The 20,646-nt window shown below is 37.7% G+C and overlaps 1 protein-coding gene across 1 annotated transcript in view; it reads left to right on the forward strand.

Annotated features, from left to right (window-relative positions):
* Positions 1–20,646, forward strand: part of LOC140143503 (mitogen-activated protein kinase kinase kinase 4-like) — a 39,812-nt gene that overhangs the window by 12,871 nt on the left and 6,295 nt on the right. The window contains 16 exon segments of the mRNA XM_072165334.1: positions 572–730; positions 1,638–1,795; positions 2,917–3,024; positions 3,442–3,541; positions 4,535–4,618; positions 5,375–5,716; positions 6,956–7,105; positions 8,136–8,297; positions 10,781–10,914; positions 11,856–11,937; positions 12,938–13,016; positions 13,677–13,880; positions 14,672–14,838; positions 16,010–16,202; positions 17,257–17,327; positions 19,543–19,659. Coding sequence (XP_072021435.1) covers positions 572–730; positions 1,638–1,795; positions 2,917–3,024; positions 3,442–3,541; positions 4,535–4,618; positions 5,375–5,716; positions 6,956–7,105; positions 8,136–8,297; positions 10,781–10,914; positions 11,856–11,937; positions 12,938–13,016; positions 13,677–13,880; positions 14,672–14,838; positions 16,010–16,202; positions 17,257–17,327; positions 19,543–19,659 — 2,310 coding nt within the window.

Below are 20,646 nucleotides of genomic sequence, written 5' to 3' on the forward strand. Positions count from 1 at the left end.
ATGAGAACCTGACTGCAAATCTAGTCAGGACAATCTGTGTAAGAATGGATTCTCAGTATGGATTCTTGTCAAATTCCTCACCTTACTCAATAGGCTGCTAATCATTAATGTAGCGGTCAGTATAAAAACAAGTAGCTGAAACCTTACTGTCAATCATTGTTTTCTCATTATATTTTAAAATAACTTGTGTTGTTTGTGTATTTGTGATGTTTTATAATACAAAATATTCTGTAATACTATGGGCCCAAGGCCTGAATGTATAAAATGAAATTGTGACCCGATTTAGGGCACTCAGTCCACTGAAGCCAGAAATAGGTTAAGGTTATAGTTGTAAGGTTATAGATAGTCATACTTAGACTATGAACATGTAAAATTGTTGTAACTTGCAATCAAATTGGTTATAATGGAGTTTGGACTGATAGAAAGGGATTTTTTTGCTTTATATAAACCTGATATTAAGCCTTGGTAGACTCAATCGGGTCACAATTAAACTTGAGCTTGAACCTTACTGTCATATCCAAACTAGATTCAATGCTCTTTACTCTGTGTTTGATGGTTTCTTTATATACAGCTTTTACACGAATGCAAGGAAGTGATCCGATCGTCGGTGAACATGAAACAGTACTACCACAGCCAAGCCAATGCAATTATGCTAGATGATGCCAAAGCTAAAGAACATGTAGAGAATGATATCGATGAGTATGAGACAGACTTACAAGAAATGTTACAGGTAGGTGTGTCCATGAAATAGTAGTACCACAGCCAAGTGAATGCAATAAATGTTGGCATTTATACAGCACCTTTCACATGTATCAAAGCGCTTTATATTTATGCCGCTTTCGTTAGGATATGTCAGCTGATATACATTGCCTAAGGCATACTCAAACCTTTTGGCGGCGCTCAGTGGACAATATTCTAACAGCTCCACATTTCACCCCTGGGTAGAGAGAGGCAAGTGAGGTAAGTGCACAACACGATGGCACTGCTGGGGCTCGAACTTGCAACCCTCGGTTTGTGGGGTAGAGCTCGCACTGCTGGGCCACCATGCCCCCACAACGCAATTATGCTAGATGACGCCAAAGAATGATATTGATGAATATGTTGCAGGTAGGTGTGTACATGAAACAGTACTACCACAGCCAAGTCAATGCAAATATGCTAGATGACGCCAAAGCTAAAGAACATAGGGAATAATATTGATGATTAATATACAAGAAATGTTACAGGTAGGTGTGTCTGTTAATTGTCAGTTACGAATGAAGGCTCTGGACTCTTCTCAGTTCTAGCCAAAGATATTGGAGGTCAAAATAGTATTTACGTCTACGTTGACTACTTCTATGTGGACTAAATAGTGTACCTCCAAATTATTTTGCCATGCATCCGGCAGACTTGATGTAAACTGCATATTTGTTTGTATTCTGCATTTGTAATGTGTTATGCCTATAATGTGTTCTAAGCGCTGCATGCAAACCTGTATAACGCTCAAGTTTAAAGATGTCAACTATCAGTTTATTTTGGGCTGTAACCAGAAAATGCAGAAGGTACACTATTTTGCTCTGCTCAAGTGACACATGAATATGGCAGATTTACCATAGCATTTTGAAAATAATTAGAATTTATTTACTGTTTATTTTCAGGTGTATTTTGAATATTTACATAGTTGGATCTTGATGCTACAGAGATTGCCTCAAGCATCAGTTAGTCTGAAGAATATCATGGAGGAAGAGTGGGGATTTGCCAAGGCGGTGTGTCCGCATGTCAGAGGGGGTGAGGCGCAGGTCGGCAAGAGATTCTGGTAAGATGCATTCTTTTTCCCTGCCCGACCAGGCGACCTGCCATCATGAAGTTTGAAATAAGGCTCAATCAATCTGTCCATGTAACATATCAGATTTGAACATATGACCGCCACATTTGTTGTCTGCGTAGGTCATAAAGTTGAATTCAGAGCCGTTCCTAGGGATTTTGCCGCCCTAGGCAAAGCCTCTCCTTGCCACCCCACCAATACATACCAAAAAAGTGTTAAGGGGGATTACCCCCTTGAAAACTCATCAGTTTTGACCTATTTGTATTCTGCCCACGACCGTTTTCCTATATTTTTATCCAACTTTTTATTCTTCCTCGGACACGACCCCCCCCTATCGAAGTACTTCCATCCGCCACGGCTTACACAAATTAAGAATAATACACACGATATCATGCATAATTTTTTCTTCCCTTTTCTCTCTCCATTCCTGTTTTTTCATTTTTTTGCCCTAGGCGACCGCCTTACCTGGCCTAATGGTTGGAATGGTCCTGTTGTAATTATTTGCACATACAAAGATTTTATTGTAATAAGGTTAAAGAAGTGTAATTGTCTATTCCAGTTGAAATCCATACACCCCATGGAAGACATGACCTTAATCTTCCACACAGGGAGTGTGATTTTCAAATGAGGCTAGGTGAGTGGTTGACTACAGCCTCTGCGGAGAAGATTAAGGTCATGTCTTCCATATGCGGTGTGTGGATTTGAACTGGAAGTAGCCCTATGTTAGATTGGGTGGTTAGGAATACACAAAATAAGGTTATTTATACCCAGCAATGATCAAGAGGAATGAGTCACATGTCGACCCTGGTCGAAAATGAGTTTTACATAGGTCTGTAAAGAGGACATTTAGAGCTTTCATAAACTGAAAACCCCATGTTGATACGACTTTTCTTTGCGAAGCTACGTCAATTTATCAATCGCTGAAAACAATATAAAACAAAAGAATTTTAACACTCGCTTTGCCAATATCACGAAATCAATATTAGCGACATCCGACTCATTTCCCTTGATCGTGTCACATATTATAATCTATCATGAAAAAAAAATGCATTTGAGCATGATTTTATGATTTATCAGAACAATAAACAATTTTTTTTTCTTGTATCTTTCAGTATTATGGCCACCAAGTTACTAGAATCAACTGGTGATTACTTGGAGAGGGAGGTAGATGATATGGCCTCAAGTTTACAAGATAGCCAGTCATTTGGTGACTCCATGAGGTAATTCATTCACATCTTCTTAATGCCTATAACATGCATCAGCAGTCGCAAGGACGGTAGCCTGTTTTGGGATGTTTTTCCATGTCTATTAAATGGGTACAACAATGTAAGCATCGGGAATGTGTGCTCTTTTGGAGAAAAATGCAACGCACAGTCATCTCCTAAGCCTAACTCTAAACTGTAATCCTAACCTTAAACATAATCCTAACCCTAATCCCAAACCTAACTGTGACACTAATCCTAACACTTACCCTAACCTAACCCAATACCTAACACTAACCTTATCCCTAACTCCTAATTCTAACATAAATGCCGTAAACCCTTACTTTGAACCTTTTTGGTCTAATGACCATTTGGACTCATGAGCTGTTTTCCAAACTTATGTTTGTTTGTTTGTTTGTTTGTTTCCACCCACAGACGATTCATCATGGAATCATGTCGACGTTTCAAGAATCTATTCCACGAGGTGAAAGAGAGAGCTTCCAAGGCACTAGGATTTGCCAAAATGTTACGAAAGGTGAGCAACATGGTTACCAAATAAGAAAAAAAAAATTGTTTGTCCGGTACAATTACTGAATAGGGTGCAACTTGCTAGACTTGAGTCCAGTCCTCGTGTATGGAGTTTAGGATAAGGGATTAGGGATTAGGGTTGGGGTAGGGCAGTCTTGTAATGAGACTAGTAGAGTTGCACCCTAATTGTAATGGCTCTGTCTGTCTGTCTTGGGATTCAATTCTGAAATTTTATGATGCAATGTTAGGTAGTGTTCACAGGCCTCAAATGGGTTATTCCAGTTGAAATCCATACTCCTCCTATGGAAGACATGACCTTGACCTTCCATAGGAAGTGCAAACTTCAAATAGGGTTAATTGCATTTGTGATTTAAATTGGAATCGGCACCCCCTGTGTGGGAGATTAAGGTCATGTCTTCCATAGGGGGTGTATGAATTTCAACTGGAATAGCCCAATAAGTTGGACCTTCTGGCCAAATACCCTTAAAATTGGTGGTATTCTACAGAACATCTCATTTGTCACTTCACATTTGGATCGCAGCAACTTGCTGCTTCTGTACCAATTACCAGGAGGACCTGCTTATTTTGAGGCTTGCATGAACACATCCTTGATAAAACCTGGGTCAATGACGAAAGTAGAAGTGGTTATGGACTCATTTCTATTTCTATTACAATGGGCTGTTCCATTTAAAATCCACACTACCCCTGTGGAAGATTTTGAAAATATCTGCCACTGAGGGAGTATAAATTACAAATTGAATGAGGACATTCTATAGCTTCATTTGAATTTCATACACTCTCTGAAATAGATTCAACCTGAATCTTCCCCTGAGGTAGAGTGAGTTTCAAATATAACTGCTAATGTGTTAATTCCATTTGAAATTCATACTCCCCCTGTGGCAGATATTTCTAAAATCTTCCACAGGGGTAGTGTGGAATAGCCCAATATGTGTGTTTTATTTTATGTGATTTTCTTATTATACGAACGTGTCTTTTTCAGGATTTGGAAATTGCCGCTGAATTCCAACAGAATGTGTCTGTTCAGGAGATGCTGAAAGTGTTAAAGGAATCGGGACATGTCAATGTGAGTGAAGAAATTAACTTCAAAACTTTGATTCATATTGATGTTAGCTGCTCAAATTTCTCAAAAGCATTTTTTATTTATGCAAAAACTAAAACCTGTCCACTTACTGTACACCAGACTATTTTTTGTTGTAAAGAGCTAATATACTTTATGATGTTTATCTGATTGTCAAATGAGTAATTTTGTATTTGCAACAACTATTTTAATGTCACAGCAGTTTGTAAAATGACTGTATTCTGATGGGCAATTGAACGAGCTCATAGTGACAAATACGCAAAGCGCACACTCTCATACTGGGAGGGGGGCGAGTTGGTGCAGCGGTTGTTCCCTTGCCTTGCACCCGGGTTCAAGCCTCAGCTGTGCCCAAGGACTGTATGTGCACTTGGTTTATCCTGATCCGTGTTTTCTCTCACAGGTTTTCTCGAGGATCTCTGGTTTCCTCCTGCTTTCAAAATTGGTGATTAGTTTTTTGGTTATCAGAGATTCCCTTCACCCAATGGAATTTGGGGAGCTGCACAGAAAATTGGGTGGGTGTTACAATCTAAGTGCAATAGGTTTGCGCTGGGTTTGGCTGCAACTGGCAAAGTTAATGCGTTCTGATTCTGATGATTCACCAGTGGCAGTGAAATAACAGTGCTTTGAAACCATTGGAAACATTTCAGTCTTAATGCATATGATTGAGCTAACTTGGCCAAGTGCTAAATTTGACCCGTGCTAAATATCTTACCTTTTTCGTTCCATTTCTCTTTCTCCCAGGTGGTGCTGGACACTCACGATCCTGGTCACCTGATGTTCGTTCCACATCACTTAAAAAACAACACTCAAGGCATCCTCCAACTTCTCAACGACCTGTGCGGCGGAGACGACCTTCAACCTTCACCCTTCACAGACCCTTCCATAATCCTGTCTGCTGACCCTGAAGGATACCTTCTCTTGGTAGAGCCCAATGGGAGAGGAAGCTCACCGGAGATGGATAAGGATCTGAATAGCAGCACACCACCAGATGTGGTGTTGAGCGGGGCATTAACAAAATGGGATGGGGATAGCATTAAGGTATCACCTACGGTGGAGATGACTATTGCCTTGTCAGATATACAGGTGCGTGATCATATTAGTTGATTCTATCCATTGAGTAGGCCAAGGAGAAATTTCGTCCTTGAGTAATTAAAAAACGATATAATGTGTTGTGATCAAGTCTGAAGTCGGTCACATTCAATTTTCAATTTCTTATTGGATTGTCACAAGCATTTACAAAGCTACATTTTGCAGAAAACCCCATTGATATTGGACTACCAGTTCAAAAGATATGAACAGTTAAAGAGTTTCCAGAACAACAGGGAACAAAGGGAAATATTTCCATTGTTTGGCTATATCTCACAATCAATATTTCCAACTTCCGACTGATTTTGCTTGATCACATCACATCCGTGATGCGATCAAGCTGAATGAGTCCGATGTCAATCAAAATACTGTTTTCAATTTCATTACTTGAGCCATTTTCAGAGCTTTATTTTGCTGAAAACCCTATCATAATTTGACTTATGGTTCCAGAGATATGACCATTTAAAGGTTGCTCACAACAATGAAATTTGAATATTATTATTGGCTATATCTCAAAATCAATATTCCAGATATCCAACTCATTTTGCTTGATCACATCACATGTGTTTCAGCTATCCTTAAATTAAACTTCTGTGATTTATTTTGGCATTGCAACATTCTTATCAACCCAATTATTTCAGTGGTAATAGGCTAGCATAGATATAATGGGCATGATGAGTAATGGGATTGGCTGTGTTTCACTCATTGTTTGAAAACTTTCTTCCCTAAGACACATTTTTCACCTACAAAATCAACCTTTATTTCTGACAGACAAGATACAAAGCAGAAGCTTACTGACTAGAGGCAATTGCAAGAAATACCAGGACAAAATAAAAAACAAACCACAGAACACACGTTTTTTATGGATCAATTGTAAATTTGCATGTCATTCTTGTCACTTGTCCTTACACCATTTTTCAATGTGATATGTGGTTGTGACGTTAGTGGGCATTACATTGGGCGCAGCGTCAAATCGCTAGCATTTGCTCAAAGCATTGGCGTACACATGCACATGCTTAAAGACGCCTCGTATATTCACGAGCGAAACAGTTGCCTAACGCATGATGTCACTGCCACATCCTAATCCTATATGGTACAGTGGTGAAAATTCCAAAAACTTTCACGTATACAAATATCGACTACATCTGGGTGAAATTTGGTGTATAGCAGTGAAAGTTCACAATTTTCCCACATGCACATATTTACACTATCTTCTATTCAATTTTTTATCCACAGGTGAACAACCTGTTGTTAGTGGTGAATCACTCGGCACAGTTGTATAACCAGCGTAAGGCATTCCAGAAAGCAGTAGGCGCAGCCGTCACACTCACCAGTGATCAGACCTCTAGTCATAACACTATAGCAGAGGCATTGGAAGAGTTGAAGGTAACATGTTCTCAACATTCAGAGATTTTTTTGTACAAAATTGTTTGCCTACCCCTCCAGGAAGTGATCATTAGGCATACATAGCAAAAAAAATGTTCATGAAATAAGTCAAGTCCTTGTAGTTTCTGTTGGCCTGAACTGTCTGGTAGTGAAGGTATATATAGTTCTGAATTTGATTTCCCTGCAAACAGGTTGTACTAACTTAATATTTGTCTCTCATGAAGATTCATTTTTGGAGGTCAGTTACTACATTTGTGACTGTACGCCACAAATGAGCCGTACAAGTTCTAAATTGTATTCTGAGTTACAGTGTAAAATGTGCATGAAGGTCGTATTCATAGGTACCTCAATTAGGTGTGACATGTATCTCATTTTGATAGCGCCAGTCAAACACCTTTCCAACCAATCAATAATCCTATTGTTGAAGAGGATAGTAAGCTTCTACCTATGTTTATAGACTTGTTAAATAACTCTAGCCTTTGTTTGCTTTGGCTAAATCCTGTTAAAGTGGTGGGTTACAAAGCATTGTATTTTGTCTAGGTATGTATAACCAATAATTAACAATGAGAGGACATTCCTGAACATTGTTGACTTGGGGATGATTTGAAATGACCGCCAATTATAAATGTTTGATATTTATTACCAGCAATGTGGAAAAAGACACACATGTAGAACTGAAAAAAGGTTACCATTTTGTTGATGGAGCAAAGTTAAACAAACCACTTCAGGATATCATTTAAAGTCAAATGATATAGCATTTTCAGCTTATGATATATATTTTATAAACATGAAACAAAACAAAATTGACCGGGGGTCGACTTTATGGCTCATTCGTGGTGTACAGTCACATTTAGTAAACATTTCCAAATTGTGGAAGTGTGGTTCAGCAGTAATGAATCTCTGAGTGTGTCTTTAAGCATTATTATTTGCCCCAGTTATACTAACACCAATGCTGGCACAAGTCTTAGGCATTCAGGTTATAGGATCTAGATAAAAGAGGTTGAAATTGATTTCAATTTTTTTCCCGCAGATGCATGCATTGACATTTTGTAACAAGGTACTGTACGCCATCAACCAGGTGGATGAGAACCTGAACCATGAGCATACACCTGACCTGGAGGAGATGGAACGAGTCAACATCCATTCCTACTACAAAGAGACGATGCATCAGTGCTACTATGTGGGATTTGATGTAAGAGTCAAAGATTTATTTTTAAAAAAATTTTGGAAGTTTATTATTTGTTTTGTATTATAGTTTGAGTTTCATGTGTGCATTACTGCATGTGGCTATTCCAGTTAAAATCCATTATACACCCACACAGAGTGTGAATTTCAAATGGAACTACCTGAATGGGCGACTCCATTTGAAATCTAAACCCCCCCCAATCCATGTAACAAAGAAGAATCGGATCGAAAAAAAATCAGCTACAACCTTGGCGAAAAAGGTTGCCACACCTGAGCGTTAATTGGCCAACATCCTTCCCCGCTCCCCTATTGCAATGTTGATTTGGACAAAATCGTCATCATTTCTACATTACAGTCTCCCAACATTGGAAAATGGGGGGTGGGGAAGGGCAAGTGTAATCTGAATGTGCATTTGCAACTATTATACAAAATAATACGGAACTATCACATATTTAGCTTCGATTGCGTGCTTTTATCACCAGAACGTGCTGGTGTGGCAAATTTCCGCCAGAGTTGTCTCTAATAAAATATAAAAGAATCTTCTGAAGTTACGTTTTCGTTCATATCTTTAGAACGGAATGCCGGATTCACGTGCAATTTTCACAAAGTCTTAGCCTGTTTATGTACTCTGTACTAAATATAATTATTTTCATGTAATTTATACATGGCTTGGTCTATGTGTCCTATTATTTATAAAGATGCCAAAATAATGCAAATATGTGAAAAACATCAATCGCCATTACATGCTGTCTACTGAAGATAGTACACGCAAAATTTTAAAACTATTTTAATGATGACGAAATAGCGTGAAGTTTAAGTATTAGACCTAATAATAATAATAGCAAGGATCAGAAGAGGAAAATTATAATCATAGACAAGTCATCAGAGGTATTCGAACCCCTGATCTCACTGATCTATAGATTTCAAGGCGGCGACTTAACCGCTGAGCCAAGAAGAAGTCGTTGAATTCGTGAGCATTTCTAATGTATTAATGTTAATTTAAAATTATGCAATGCGTATATGTACAGTAAAACAGGTGATTTAATTCTCATTCACCTCCATTTCAATTGTTATGCCGTTCTGGTTGGTTTAACCTAATACAGAGATGTTATAACCTCATAGTAGAATTAACATGTCATACAAATGCATTTAAGATCAGTAACCCATTGCACATATGGAGATGAGGTTGATGATTTAATGGTCGACGGTCGACACAAACAAATTAAAAGAAATGTAGATTATTTTCTTTATTTAAGATTTGTCCAACGTGGAGAAAGGTGGTGAATCGAAATTCCAACTTTATTTTTATAACCCTAAATACATTGCCAACATTATACAATCATTGTAAATCGATGAAATTATGTGTATTGGAGACGTTTCAGGTCAATTTGATACCATATGCATTGCATAATTTTAACTAACATTAATATATTAGATATGGCTTGGAATTCATTCACTTCTCCGTGGCTCGGCGGTAAAGGCGCCGACTTCTAAACTACAGGCCACAGGTTCGAACCCCGCTGTTAGTTTTGTTAAAATTAATATTTTTCCTCTCTAATCCTTCGTATTATTGTGGGTCTAATAGTTAAACTTGGCTATTTCATCATCATTCAAAAATGATGAAATTTTCGGTGTACTATATTCAGTAGACAGCATGTAATGGCAAATGAGAAGGTTTTTTGACACATTTTTGCATTATTTTGGCAACTTAATAATTAATAATATACATAGGCCGGTCCGCGTGAAAATGATATAAAAAAAATGCTATGATATAACGGACAGTAACCACTAAAAACCTGTGTGTAGCAGCAACTTGATACGATTTTCCGTTACTGATATTTAACAGAAAATCATGCAGTTTAGAGCCCTAATTACGAAATGCGTGTAATTTAGCATAAATGGTGATTTGAGGGACCACTCCCTAAATAAACCAAGTACTTTGTCAAAAATGTTATTATGATTCAAAAGAATATTATCTACTCCCAAATCGTGTGCAATATGAAGATCATCATCGACATTCCGTTTTTGAGTTATGAGACAAAAACGAAATTTAGATGAAATATTTTGCATTCGGCAGAGACAACCTTAGCGAAAAAGGTTGCCACACCTGAGCGTTAATTGGCCAACATCCTTCCCGCTCCCCTATTGCAATGTTGATTTGGACAAAATCGTCATCATTTCTACATTACAGTCTCCCAACATTGGAAAATGGGGGGTGGGGAAGGGGCAAGTGTAATCTGAATGTGCATTTGAAACTATTATACAAAATAATACGGAACTATCACATATTTAGCTTCGATTGCGTGCTTTTAACACCAGAACGTGCTGGTGTGGCAACGAATTTCCGCCAGAGTTGTAGGTAAGAATCCTGAAAGACACTACAACATGAAAAATGAAAGATAGACACCCTTGTTTCCTATATGTTGCAGTTATATTTTACGGTGCATGCCAGATAATCGAATACACATTTGTTTACAATTTTTTCCGCAGTACCATAAAGAAGTTGGTCGGCTGTTGTCAGGGGATGCAAGATTAAAGTTGGCAGAGTCATCGCTAAAACTTGCCAAGAAATGGATGACGTTTGTGTTGGAGAAGTGTGAAAGAGGGAGAGGCACTAGACCAAGGTTGGTTGATTAACTCTCTCCAAGCGGGTGTCGACTGCAGACGACAAGTTTCAAATTTTTTGTTTCAAATTTTTTTTTACAAATTCAAAATTTCAGAATTGTACATTTCATGATCATTTTGGGAATCGGCATGAAAAATGCATCAAAATTAGTACAAACAAGCCTAGTATTGGTTCAGTGGTTCTTAAGATAGGTCTTGATATTGAAAAATATCTCAAAACTTGACTTTTTATGTTGAAACCTATGGTTAGCAAGCATAGCATTTATTGGGCTGTTCCTGTTGAAATCCATACTCCCCCTATGGAAGACATGATCTTAAATCTCCCATACAGGGGGTGCAGATTTTAAATGGAGTCATCCATTCAGGTAATGCCATTTGAAATTCACACTTCCTGTGTGGAAGATTAAGGTCATGTCTTCCATAGGGGGTGTATGGATTTTATCTGGAATAGCCCAATATAACTACAGTTAACATTTTGCCAATAAAAAAAGATTTGCTTGATTTAAAGTTGATTAAAGATTATAATTTTTCAAGATATACAAGAAATTTACAAGATGTTGATCGTTATGATTCCTGCAAAATTTGTTTCCAGTGTCCATAATGAATGAATTCTTGCACTGTGTTACAAAGAATTTGACCTGGTCAATTCTGTTGTTGATTTTTCAAAATCATGCATTACCGTAAAAACATGTCTACAAGCATATAGAGTGCATCTGATGCAAGCTAAATTAATCCAGGCGCCATTATGGAGTTTAGGCAAATAAATTACAGATCCAATCATATACAAACAAGTATTATTGTAAGACCAATCTATTATATTGGCATATTTACGCATGTATCGTATTAATTTAGCTCTCATCAAAAATACTATATATGCTTGTAGACGAGGTTTTACGGTATGTGAGCCAAAGCAAATAAACGAGGTGATATTTTTTTCCAGGTGGGCCCACCATGGTCTTGATTTCTTGATGGTGGCATGTGAACCCAGGAATGTAGCCCACTTATCAGATGAAGATTTTCAGGTAAGAATTGATCCTTGCATTAGCCATTAGATGTGGGGGGGTTATGACCCCAGGACAATTATGCTCCCATTATATAAGGTAAAAGTGTAGCATCATTTCAACATAGGCAGCGGGGGCACCAGGAACTTTTATTCAGGCGGGCATTGGAGAGGGCAGTCTGAATTTTAGGTGAGCCAAAATGAGCAAAATTGCTGCAAAACGGACATTTTTGTAATTTGGGTTTTTACTTGGAGGTGGGGGGGGCAAGTGTTCTGACTGGGGAATATATGGTGTGTATGCCCTCTCTCAGCTGAATCAAAAGTTTGAAAACTTGCATAAAACAAAAGGCTTGTGTAGTGTTTATAAACCCATTGAAGTCCTCAGATCAAAAGCTGCCAGTGCCTGTCATTACATATTTGTTTCAGATAGACATTGTACTTTTGAAAGACCAAACATACTAAGTAAGTCGATATTATTATTGCTAACTGTTATGTTATTTTACAACATGTCTTCTGATGATATACCATATATGTGACATGATCAAGGGCAATGAGTCACATGTAGACCCTGGTCAAAAATGAGATTTACATATGTTTAGAGAACATTTAGAGCTTTCAGAAACTGAAAACCCCAGGTTGATATGCCTTTTCTTTGCCAAAGTTATGTCACTTTATCAATTGCTGAAAACAATAGAAAACAAAGAATTTTAATACTTTCTTTGCCAATATCTCAAAATCAGTGTTAGCGACATCCGACTCTTGATTGGTGTTGTGACTATCAAAATAAGACAGATGTCGCGCCAGCTTAAGTGACCGATGAATACGACCTTCGTACACATTTTACACCATAACTCAGAATACAATTTAGGTAATTTACGGCTCGTTTGTGCTGCCGGGTCACATATATCATTGTAAAGCTCATTTTGAGGAGAATTTGCCTATCTAATATCTCAAAAAGTGAAAATGCCGACATACAGCCCAATTGTGGTGGACGGTCACATAATTTATATTTTGTGTTTCAGGATTTGAAAAGCTTGATGAATAAATGCATAGTTCATGTGATAGGGACTCATGACAGCAAATCATGTCCATCCAGTCCTGGTAAGTCTTATGTTTAAAAATGAGGTTATTATTATTATTATTTAGCAAAAAGGGCTATTCCAGTTGTAATCCATACACCCAGCTATGAAAGACATGACCTTAATCTCCCTTGCAGGGAGTATGAATTTCAAATGGAGTCACCCATTCAGGTAGCCCCATTTGGAATGAACACTCCCTGTGTGAAAGATTAAGGCAGTGTCTTCCATAAAAGGGTGTGAATTTCAACTGGAATAGCCCAGCACATTTCATTTAAAAATTTAAATTGCTTACCCATTGTTTAGGCTACAGAGCAAAACAAAATAACAAAATATTGCAAACAAATTTAATAATGTTTACTATTTCTAGCAATGTAAAACAAAACATTCAAATAAATAAATGTTGGCAAGCCACCCACAAAAACACGATGTGATACTAGTGTTGTTTTAAAGGACAAGTAACATAATATCAAAGCATTCCACAAATCTGTTTACAAATTCTGTTAAAATGCATCAAAAAGCAAAATCAAATTACATATTACAATAAAAGAAACCAAAGATGTAATACCCAATGGGCTAGCCTGGAAGAGTTAGAAGCACCAAGACACTGTCACCAAGAGATGTGACTCTTTTAACCCATTGGGGGCATCCATTTATAAAGGCTTATATGATTGTTGAATTCCAGCATTTGGCTTCCCAGCACCCGACATGAACCACAAACATAGCCGAGTGACCCGCTCCAAATCCAACAAAAGTTCCGGCTCTGATGCCACGCCATCTCCACACATCGCGTCACCGGTATCATTCAGCGAAGAGCTACGACGCACTAATAGCTGTGACAGGTTTCTGTCTTTGATACCGACAAATAGCCCTACTGAAGAACAGCAAGGTAATGTAAAGGATCAAGTAGTATTTTATTTATGAATTATATAATAATATTGGATGACTTTGATTGTGATACGAGAATATACCGCAGGAGTAATGAAAATACAGACCGGGCTGAAGGCGAGTTCAGTAATTTCATGACGAATGCGATATGCACAAAAATACGCCATCCAATATTATAATTATTAAGCTTTTTCAATGATTTTTGTGCCAAAATAAACATGTTGATGCAATTTGAAAAGCACTCATTCTCCTCATGTTTGCCGGAGATATTACAACAGACGCGCTTAAAGTTGTGTGCGCAAATATAAAATGTGCATGCCTGTTTTACTGTGCAGTATTAAAATTTGCATTATATATAGCTAAAAGCTTCATATTATCTATTAATAAACTGTACTGTCTTAATAGGGAGGTTCAATACTTGGAATACATGCACTCTGTTTACTGACAATCGGGGATTTTAAAGATATTTGTAAAGAAAAAAAACGCATTTGGTCGGAAAGACTCGTAAATTTTGGGACTGTTTTACTTTTTTTTGCCTTATTATGATATCAACTGAACTGCCACAGCTAATTTATGGTTACCAATTGTTGATATAGGCTGTATCATGGAGTTGTCTATAGTGGGACCCACTTGGGTCAGTATAGGCAATTTTTAATTTAAAATATAGGCAAGAGTAAGGTGCGAAAACCAATATAGAAAACATAACATATTTAGGCATTTCAAATAATATTCTAAGATGTAATAGCTGTATGTTCTTAATATTTTTTAAAAATTTGATATCCTGCTTTCCAGAGCCCAGCTTTCCAAGACGTAAAATCTCCAATCCGATAAACTCACCACCTGCTGGTAGTTCACAGGTCACATCTCCACAAAGTGGCATCACGTCGCCCTTATCACCTAAGTTAAGCGCATTGTCTACAAGTCTGTCTGCCAGGACGTTTCAAACTATCCTCACCAAGGTAAGACCAATCCTTGAAATAAAAGCATCTTCTATCATTTCTACAACTTTTTGGTCACATATGTTGTCAATGTAATGTGTAAGTGCACAAATAAGGGACAGAGGTTCTGATCGACAGCTTTTTTTGGGGAGGGGGTATGTTAAGGCTAATGCACAATTTTTTAGTCTTGGAGCAATTTATGTTAAAAGGGCATTTTTGGATCCACAGTACAGCCTCATCCCCCCACTTTTCTCAAATAAATTGAGATTTTTACACTACTGGAAACCTCTAGCTACATAATGTTCATGTGAAAAAATTTCTTGCAGACTAATTCGTTCAGCAAAAATATGATCAAATATGAATTACGTTCTGGTACACCAGAACAAAATTACAACACTGGTTTATGGAGCATTGTAATACACATAATCATGCATAACTCGCAAACGCAAAATTGGAATCAACTGAAATTGCGGGAGTAAGCTTTTTTCTTTGATATCTATCGAAAAGTATATAAAGAGGATGCTAAGATCATGAAATACTCCTTTATGAATTCAAAACTGCCACCCCCTCCCTCATGCAGTGTTGAGAAATGCCAATGATGTCTTCAGAAGTTTTCCAACAATATACATCAATTCCATGATTGTGAAAAACTACATAGAATTTCGACAAAGTGTGGCAAGTGTTGAAAAAAACTAATTGTGGGATAGGCTTTTACGACGGGAGTTAGTTTTTTTTAGCGGGTTCACCATCGGACAAGTTTAGAACTGTCAAGCTTTCATCAGGAGTAGCTCTGACTTCTTCAGGTCAAAGTACCTAAGAATGAGACATGTAGGCTGCCCCTTGCCTACTGATGGCTCTGAAAAGAGCTGTTCACTGAAGACTCCCTTGTCAACAGAAAACAAGCAATGCTAATGTAAAAGGTTTGGTGGCTCTAAAAAAATGTTCAATTCCAGGATTGTAAGCATTAACAGTAGGTATCTATTTAAGTAGCGATGACAGGTTGACGCATAGATTGCAATTGTTATCTGGCTTTAAGCTTTGAAAATCATGGTTTAAAGCTACATATGCTTGTCAGCACAGTGCAGGTAGGACATTGCAAGTGCTCGCAGCATATAGGAGAAATTATCTTCTGTGATAGATCAAGTTGCATCTGAAATTATACTATTTCACTTCTACCGCTGTTGTTTTTAAGGACCCTGAATCGGAAAAGAAAGATCGCATGACCAAGATTAGGGAGGCGCTGGAAGAGCTTGAGGTGCAGCGTAATACCATGCTGATGGAGAGACAACGGATTGGCTGTGTGAGTGATAAACCAAGTGATAACGAAAGCATCAATATCAACTGTAAAAAGGTCACATTTGGGTGGCAAAGGGGCTTCAAAATAGGTAGGTTTGCTACAATAGTGTGTATGTTGGGCTGCTAACACACAGTGTCTTAAATTGGAAAAATCGTCCTTCTTTTAATCTTCCAGCTTGAATGGGGAATTAGCATTGGCTGACAATAAAAAACACTCAAAAGTTGGACCAAAACACTCAAAAGTAAGACCAAAATAAGATGAACCACTCAAAAACTAGCTCAAAGTAAGACCAATTCAAGCCAAATTTACTGAATCCACTTCACTTGAGTGCCCTCTTGAGTGAAGTACTTGTTCCTATTGTGATTGTCTTGTCTGATCCAACATTCAAGTGCATTCATCCAACTTTCAGCTTATTTTGGTCTTAATTTGAGCTTGTTTTGGTCCTTCTTTTGAGTGTTTTCTATTGTCAGCCAAACCTAATTCCCCATTCAACCAGGGTATTAAAAGAAAGACGATTTTTCCAATTTAAGACATTTGGAGTTTCCAAATTAAAATACACACACCCTATGGAAAATTTCACTGCCATCTTTCCAGCTAAAAATATTGCAAGTTTTATGTTCAATTCCAGTTGAACGTTCTTGAAATTGATAAAACCCAGTTTAAAAATGTTGTTTGAAATTTCAAATACTTGAATAAATATTTGGTTGGTAAGTTCTGCCCAGATTTAAAAAATACAGGCTCCGGACTGGAGTGTGAGGACATAAAATGGGGGCTTCGGAGCTAAAATGGGACTTTGTTTAGTGCCCTTTTTGATGAAAATCTTCAAAAATGTCTTTGAAATAAGTGCTTGGAGATCACATTCGAAGCTAATTTTATGTTTCTTAAGAGGGAAATTTAACCCAAAGTCTCTGAGAACTTCAAAAGGTGGTCTCTGAAATGGAAAAAGGACTACTGGCTATGGTGACTAATTCTGTCTGACTTGAGTTCAACTGCTGGTAGCAATTTTTCTCTGATGCAGGCAGCAACTTCTAATGCCAAATAGATCATCAAAGTTGCCTGCTTATTTTATTGGAATGATATGACCCTTACGTTTCTCTTCAAATACCCAGTAAGTTCTATTGCCACTTCTGTTCCTATTTTAGGTGAAGGTGTATCAGCTACTGTGTATTCTTGTATTAATATGGAAACAGGCGAAACATTGGCCATGAAAGAGGTAAGCTTAAATTATAAGTTGCTACTGATTTTAGCATTTTATCATGAGATGTTGTTTGTGGTGAGGAATAACTTCTGATGTGCAGGGGCGTCGCCAGACCTTTTTCATTAGGGGGGTGTAAGAGTCAATGATTGCCGACGAGCCGTCTGTGTGCCGACATACCAAATACTAGAGCAGTTGTCACCATGTAGCTGAACCATGTTGCATCAGCCGGGGGGACTTTGTTTTCATTTTACACCTTGGGAATCATAGGCATACCTTCTTGGCATTTCGAAATAGACCAAAATATGAATACTGACATTTTAAATGTCGAAAGCAGAAGCGAAAATGGTCATTTTGATTGACCACAACGTAGGGGGGGGGGGGTAAGGGGGGATTTTTCCCCCTCAGAAGTAAGAAACTTTTGCAAAATGCACACCCAATTGAAGCGTTTTGGTGGACCATTTTGACACTATTAGAGTGTAAAATTTTAGTTTGAAAAAGCCCCCACATTTGTGAAATGAGCGGTCCATGAAGCCTTTTGCTTGTGAATTTTCCCCTATTATTGTAGGCCTATAAATTGTGTTAAACAAAAATTTGGAAATGTCGAGAACAGAAGCGGAAATGGTCATTTGTGTGACCACAACGCAGGGGGGTGTCTGAGGGGGGATTTGTCCCCCCTGAGAAACTTTTGCAAAATGAAGACCTATTTGAAGCGATTTGGTGGACCATTTTGGCACTATTTTGTGTAAAATTTTAGTTTGAAATCTTTCGTGGACAAGTTTTCCCTATTATTGCAAGTGTATAAATTTTGTAAAACATGTTAAACTATTGGGCCTAAACTGGCAAATATTGAAAGCAGAAGCGAAAATGGTCACTTGTTCATCCACTACGCAGGGGGGTGTTTGAGGGGGGTTCCCCCCTCAGAAGTTGTGAAATTTTGCAAAATGAAGGTCCAATTGAAGCCATTTGGTGCATCATTTTTACACTATTTAAATCATTGCTTTACAAGACTTGAGACTCACAATATTAAAGCATGCATGTATTGATGTTGAAGTCAGCACGGAGTCCGTCTTAATATAATACTGACTTGGTGAAAAAATGTGACGACGGGGCCCTGCATTTTGGCAGCCGGCAGTAATTTTCACATGCTTTTAGGACGAGGACCCGCCTTCAAGCAATGCCTAAAATAATAGCAGGCCTATTATAAGACCTACTTCCGATCGACCCGACTGCATGTTTTTTAGGCATAGGCCTACTATATGTGCAATTTAACTTTTTCTCTCCTCTTTTCTCCCTTTTCCCCTTTCTCTCTCTCCTCTCCTCTCCTCTCCTCTCCTCTTTCCTCTTTTCCTTCTTCCCCTCTTTCTTTTTCTTTCCTTTTCCTCCTTCTCCCCCTTTCTTTGCGATTTGCCGACGACGGCACGATTTTGCCGACGGATTTTACGATTAGGGGGTGTCACACCCCCCATACCCCCCCTCTAGCGACGGCCCTGCTGATGTGATGTGTTTACAAACACATTGTGGTGCAGCGGTACAGGCTTTGACTCAGGCTGGTAATTGTAAGGTTGGGTGTTTGACATCTCTACCTTTTTTGTCTCTAGAGCTCCACCCTGGTGTTTAAATGGGTACCAGCATATACTCATTACTGGGGTAGTGCAAACATGACTTGTCATGTGGGACAAGTGGGCACCTTTGTTTTATAACCACTAAGGTATTGGACATTTTTTGTTTTGCTTATAAGCCCCTCTTCTGAAGTATTTAATTATATTCATACAAGTTTACTAAAGTAACATTTGATGCAAATTTTGTTGCACAATTGTATGGGGTTCTTTTTATGATCCTTTTTAAAAGTGCCTAAAATGGCCTAAAATGACATAAAATGAGGCTATAATGCCCTTTTCAGCCTTTTCTAATCTTCATCTCCATAGACTTGTATAATGAAAATGTCCATTAAAAAGAACCGCATTCAAGTTTGTTATAAGATTTGCACATAATGCTAATTGAGCATATATGCAGTGCACTTATTTTTGAGAGGGGCTATACAAATTATTTTTTATGTATTGTATGTCACTGGTATGTATCGTCTTTTAAAAAATAAAATGTCAACTTGAGACATAATTGTGGGGAACATCAGACTATAACACAAAAACAAAAGATGATATTTTTGGCTTGTGATTATTTGTCTGTCATGACCTTGAACCCGTAGCTCAATCTTTCACCATTTGTTTTGCAGGTGCGGTTTCAGCGTAATGATCACAGCGTTATCCGAGACATCGCTGATGAATTCCGCAACTTTGAGGGGATTAGACATCCAAATCTTGTCCGCTATTACGGTGTTGAAATACACAGGGTTAGTTCAATTTTTTATCTTTTAGTTGATAAGAATTCTGTAATCTCATTGGTCAAACACCACTTGGGTAAATATCTGTATTACCTGCGTACTCCTTTTTAATATACAGACAGGTAATATTTAACCTGTGTGCATACATGTATTCAGTAAGACTATCAAATTCAATTCCTTCAGCAAAGTTTACAAGTAAGTTTGAAGATAATAGGGCCAAGAAAAAAAAATTGTTTGCTTGCCCTCAAATGAATTTTAACAATTGGGTCGGTCGGTTGGGATTTCTTTTTTTTTTCAATTTTTTTAATTACTAGCAAACTCTACTGTTTGTATTAATTAAGGCTCAAAATATGAAAAATCAGACAATTTTGGTGTCAAAATGAATCAAGTAACATTACAAAACAACTAAAATATTGAACACAAGCTCTAAAATACATTTTTTACATCTTCAAAATGCAAAAATTTGAAAAGAAAAAAAAAACTTTTTCAGGAATTTCCAAAAATAGGGTCGGTATTCTTTTGTACAGTAATTAGAAAAAAACACCTTTTTTTGGTTTCCAAAATTAGGGTCGGTCGGTTGAGGGCAAGCAAAAATCTTTTTTTTTTTTGGCCTAGAATCAGTGTTTACTAAAAGGTAAAAACCTTACCCTCTGTTTGTTCTCTTGTTCTCACAACATACGAGAAATATCTACAGTGTGGTGCCGTATTCCATTTATCCTTTGGCTTCATGGAATATGGCACTAGACCGCAGATATTTGCTCATATTTTGTGAACAAACAGGATAACCAATAATATCAGTTTTCAATTCACACTATTTATGAAAAAATAACCAGTGTTTACTTTGTTCATCTTATAATTGGGGAAAAATTGAGACTCATGACATTGTGTATTGATATGGAGTGATGTGTTCGCAGTTGGGCGCAGCATCAATAAGTCCAAACTTACCCTCATAAATTTGCATAAGCGCACGCCAGTCAGGATTTATGTAACATGCAA

This window comes from Amphiura filiformis, unplaced genomic scaffold, assembly GCF_039555335.1.
Source record: "Amphiura filiformis unplaced genomic scaffold, Afil_fr2py scaffold_22, whole genome shotgun sequence".
Lineage (NCBI taxonomy): Eukaryota > Metazoa > Echinodermata > Ophiuroidea > Amphilepidida > Amphiuridae > Amphiura > Amphiura filiformis.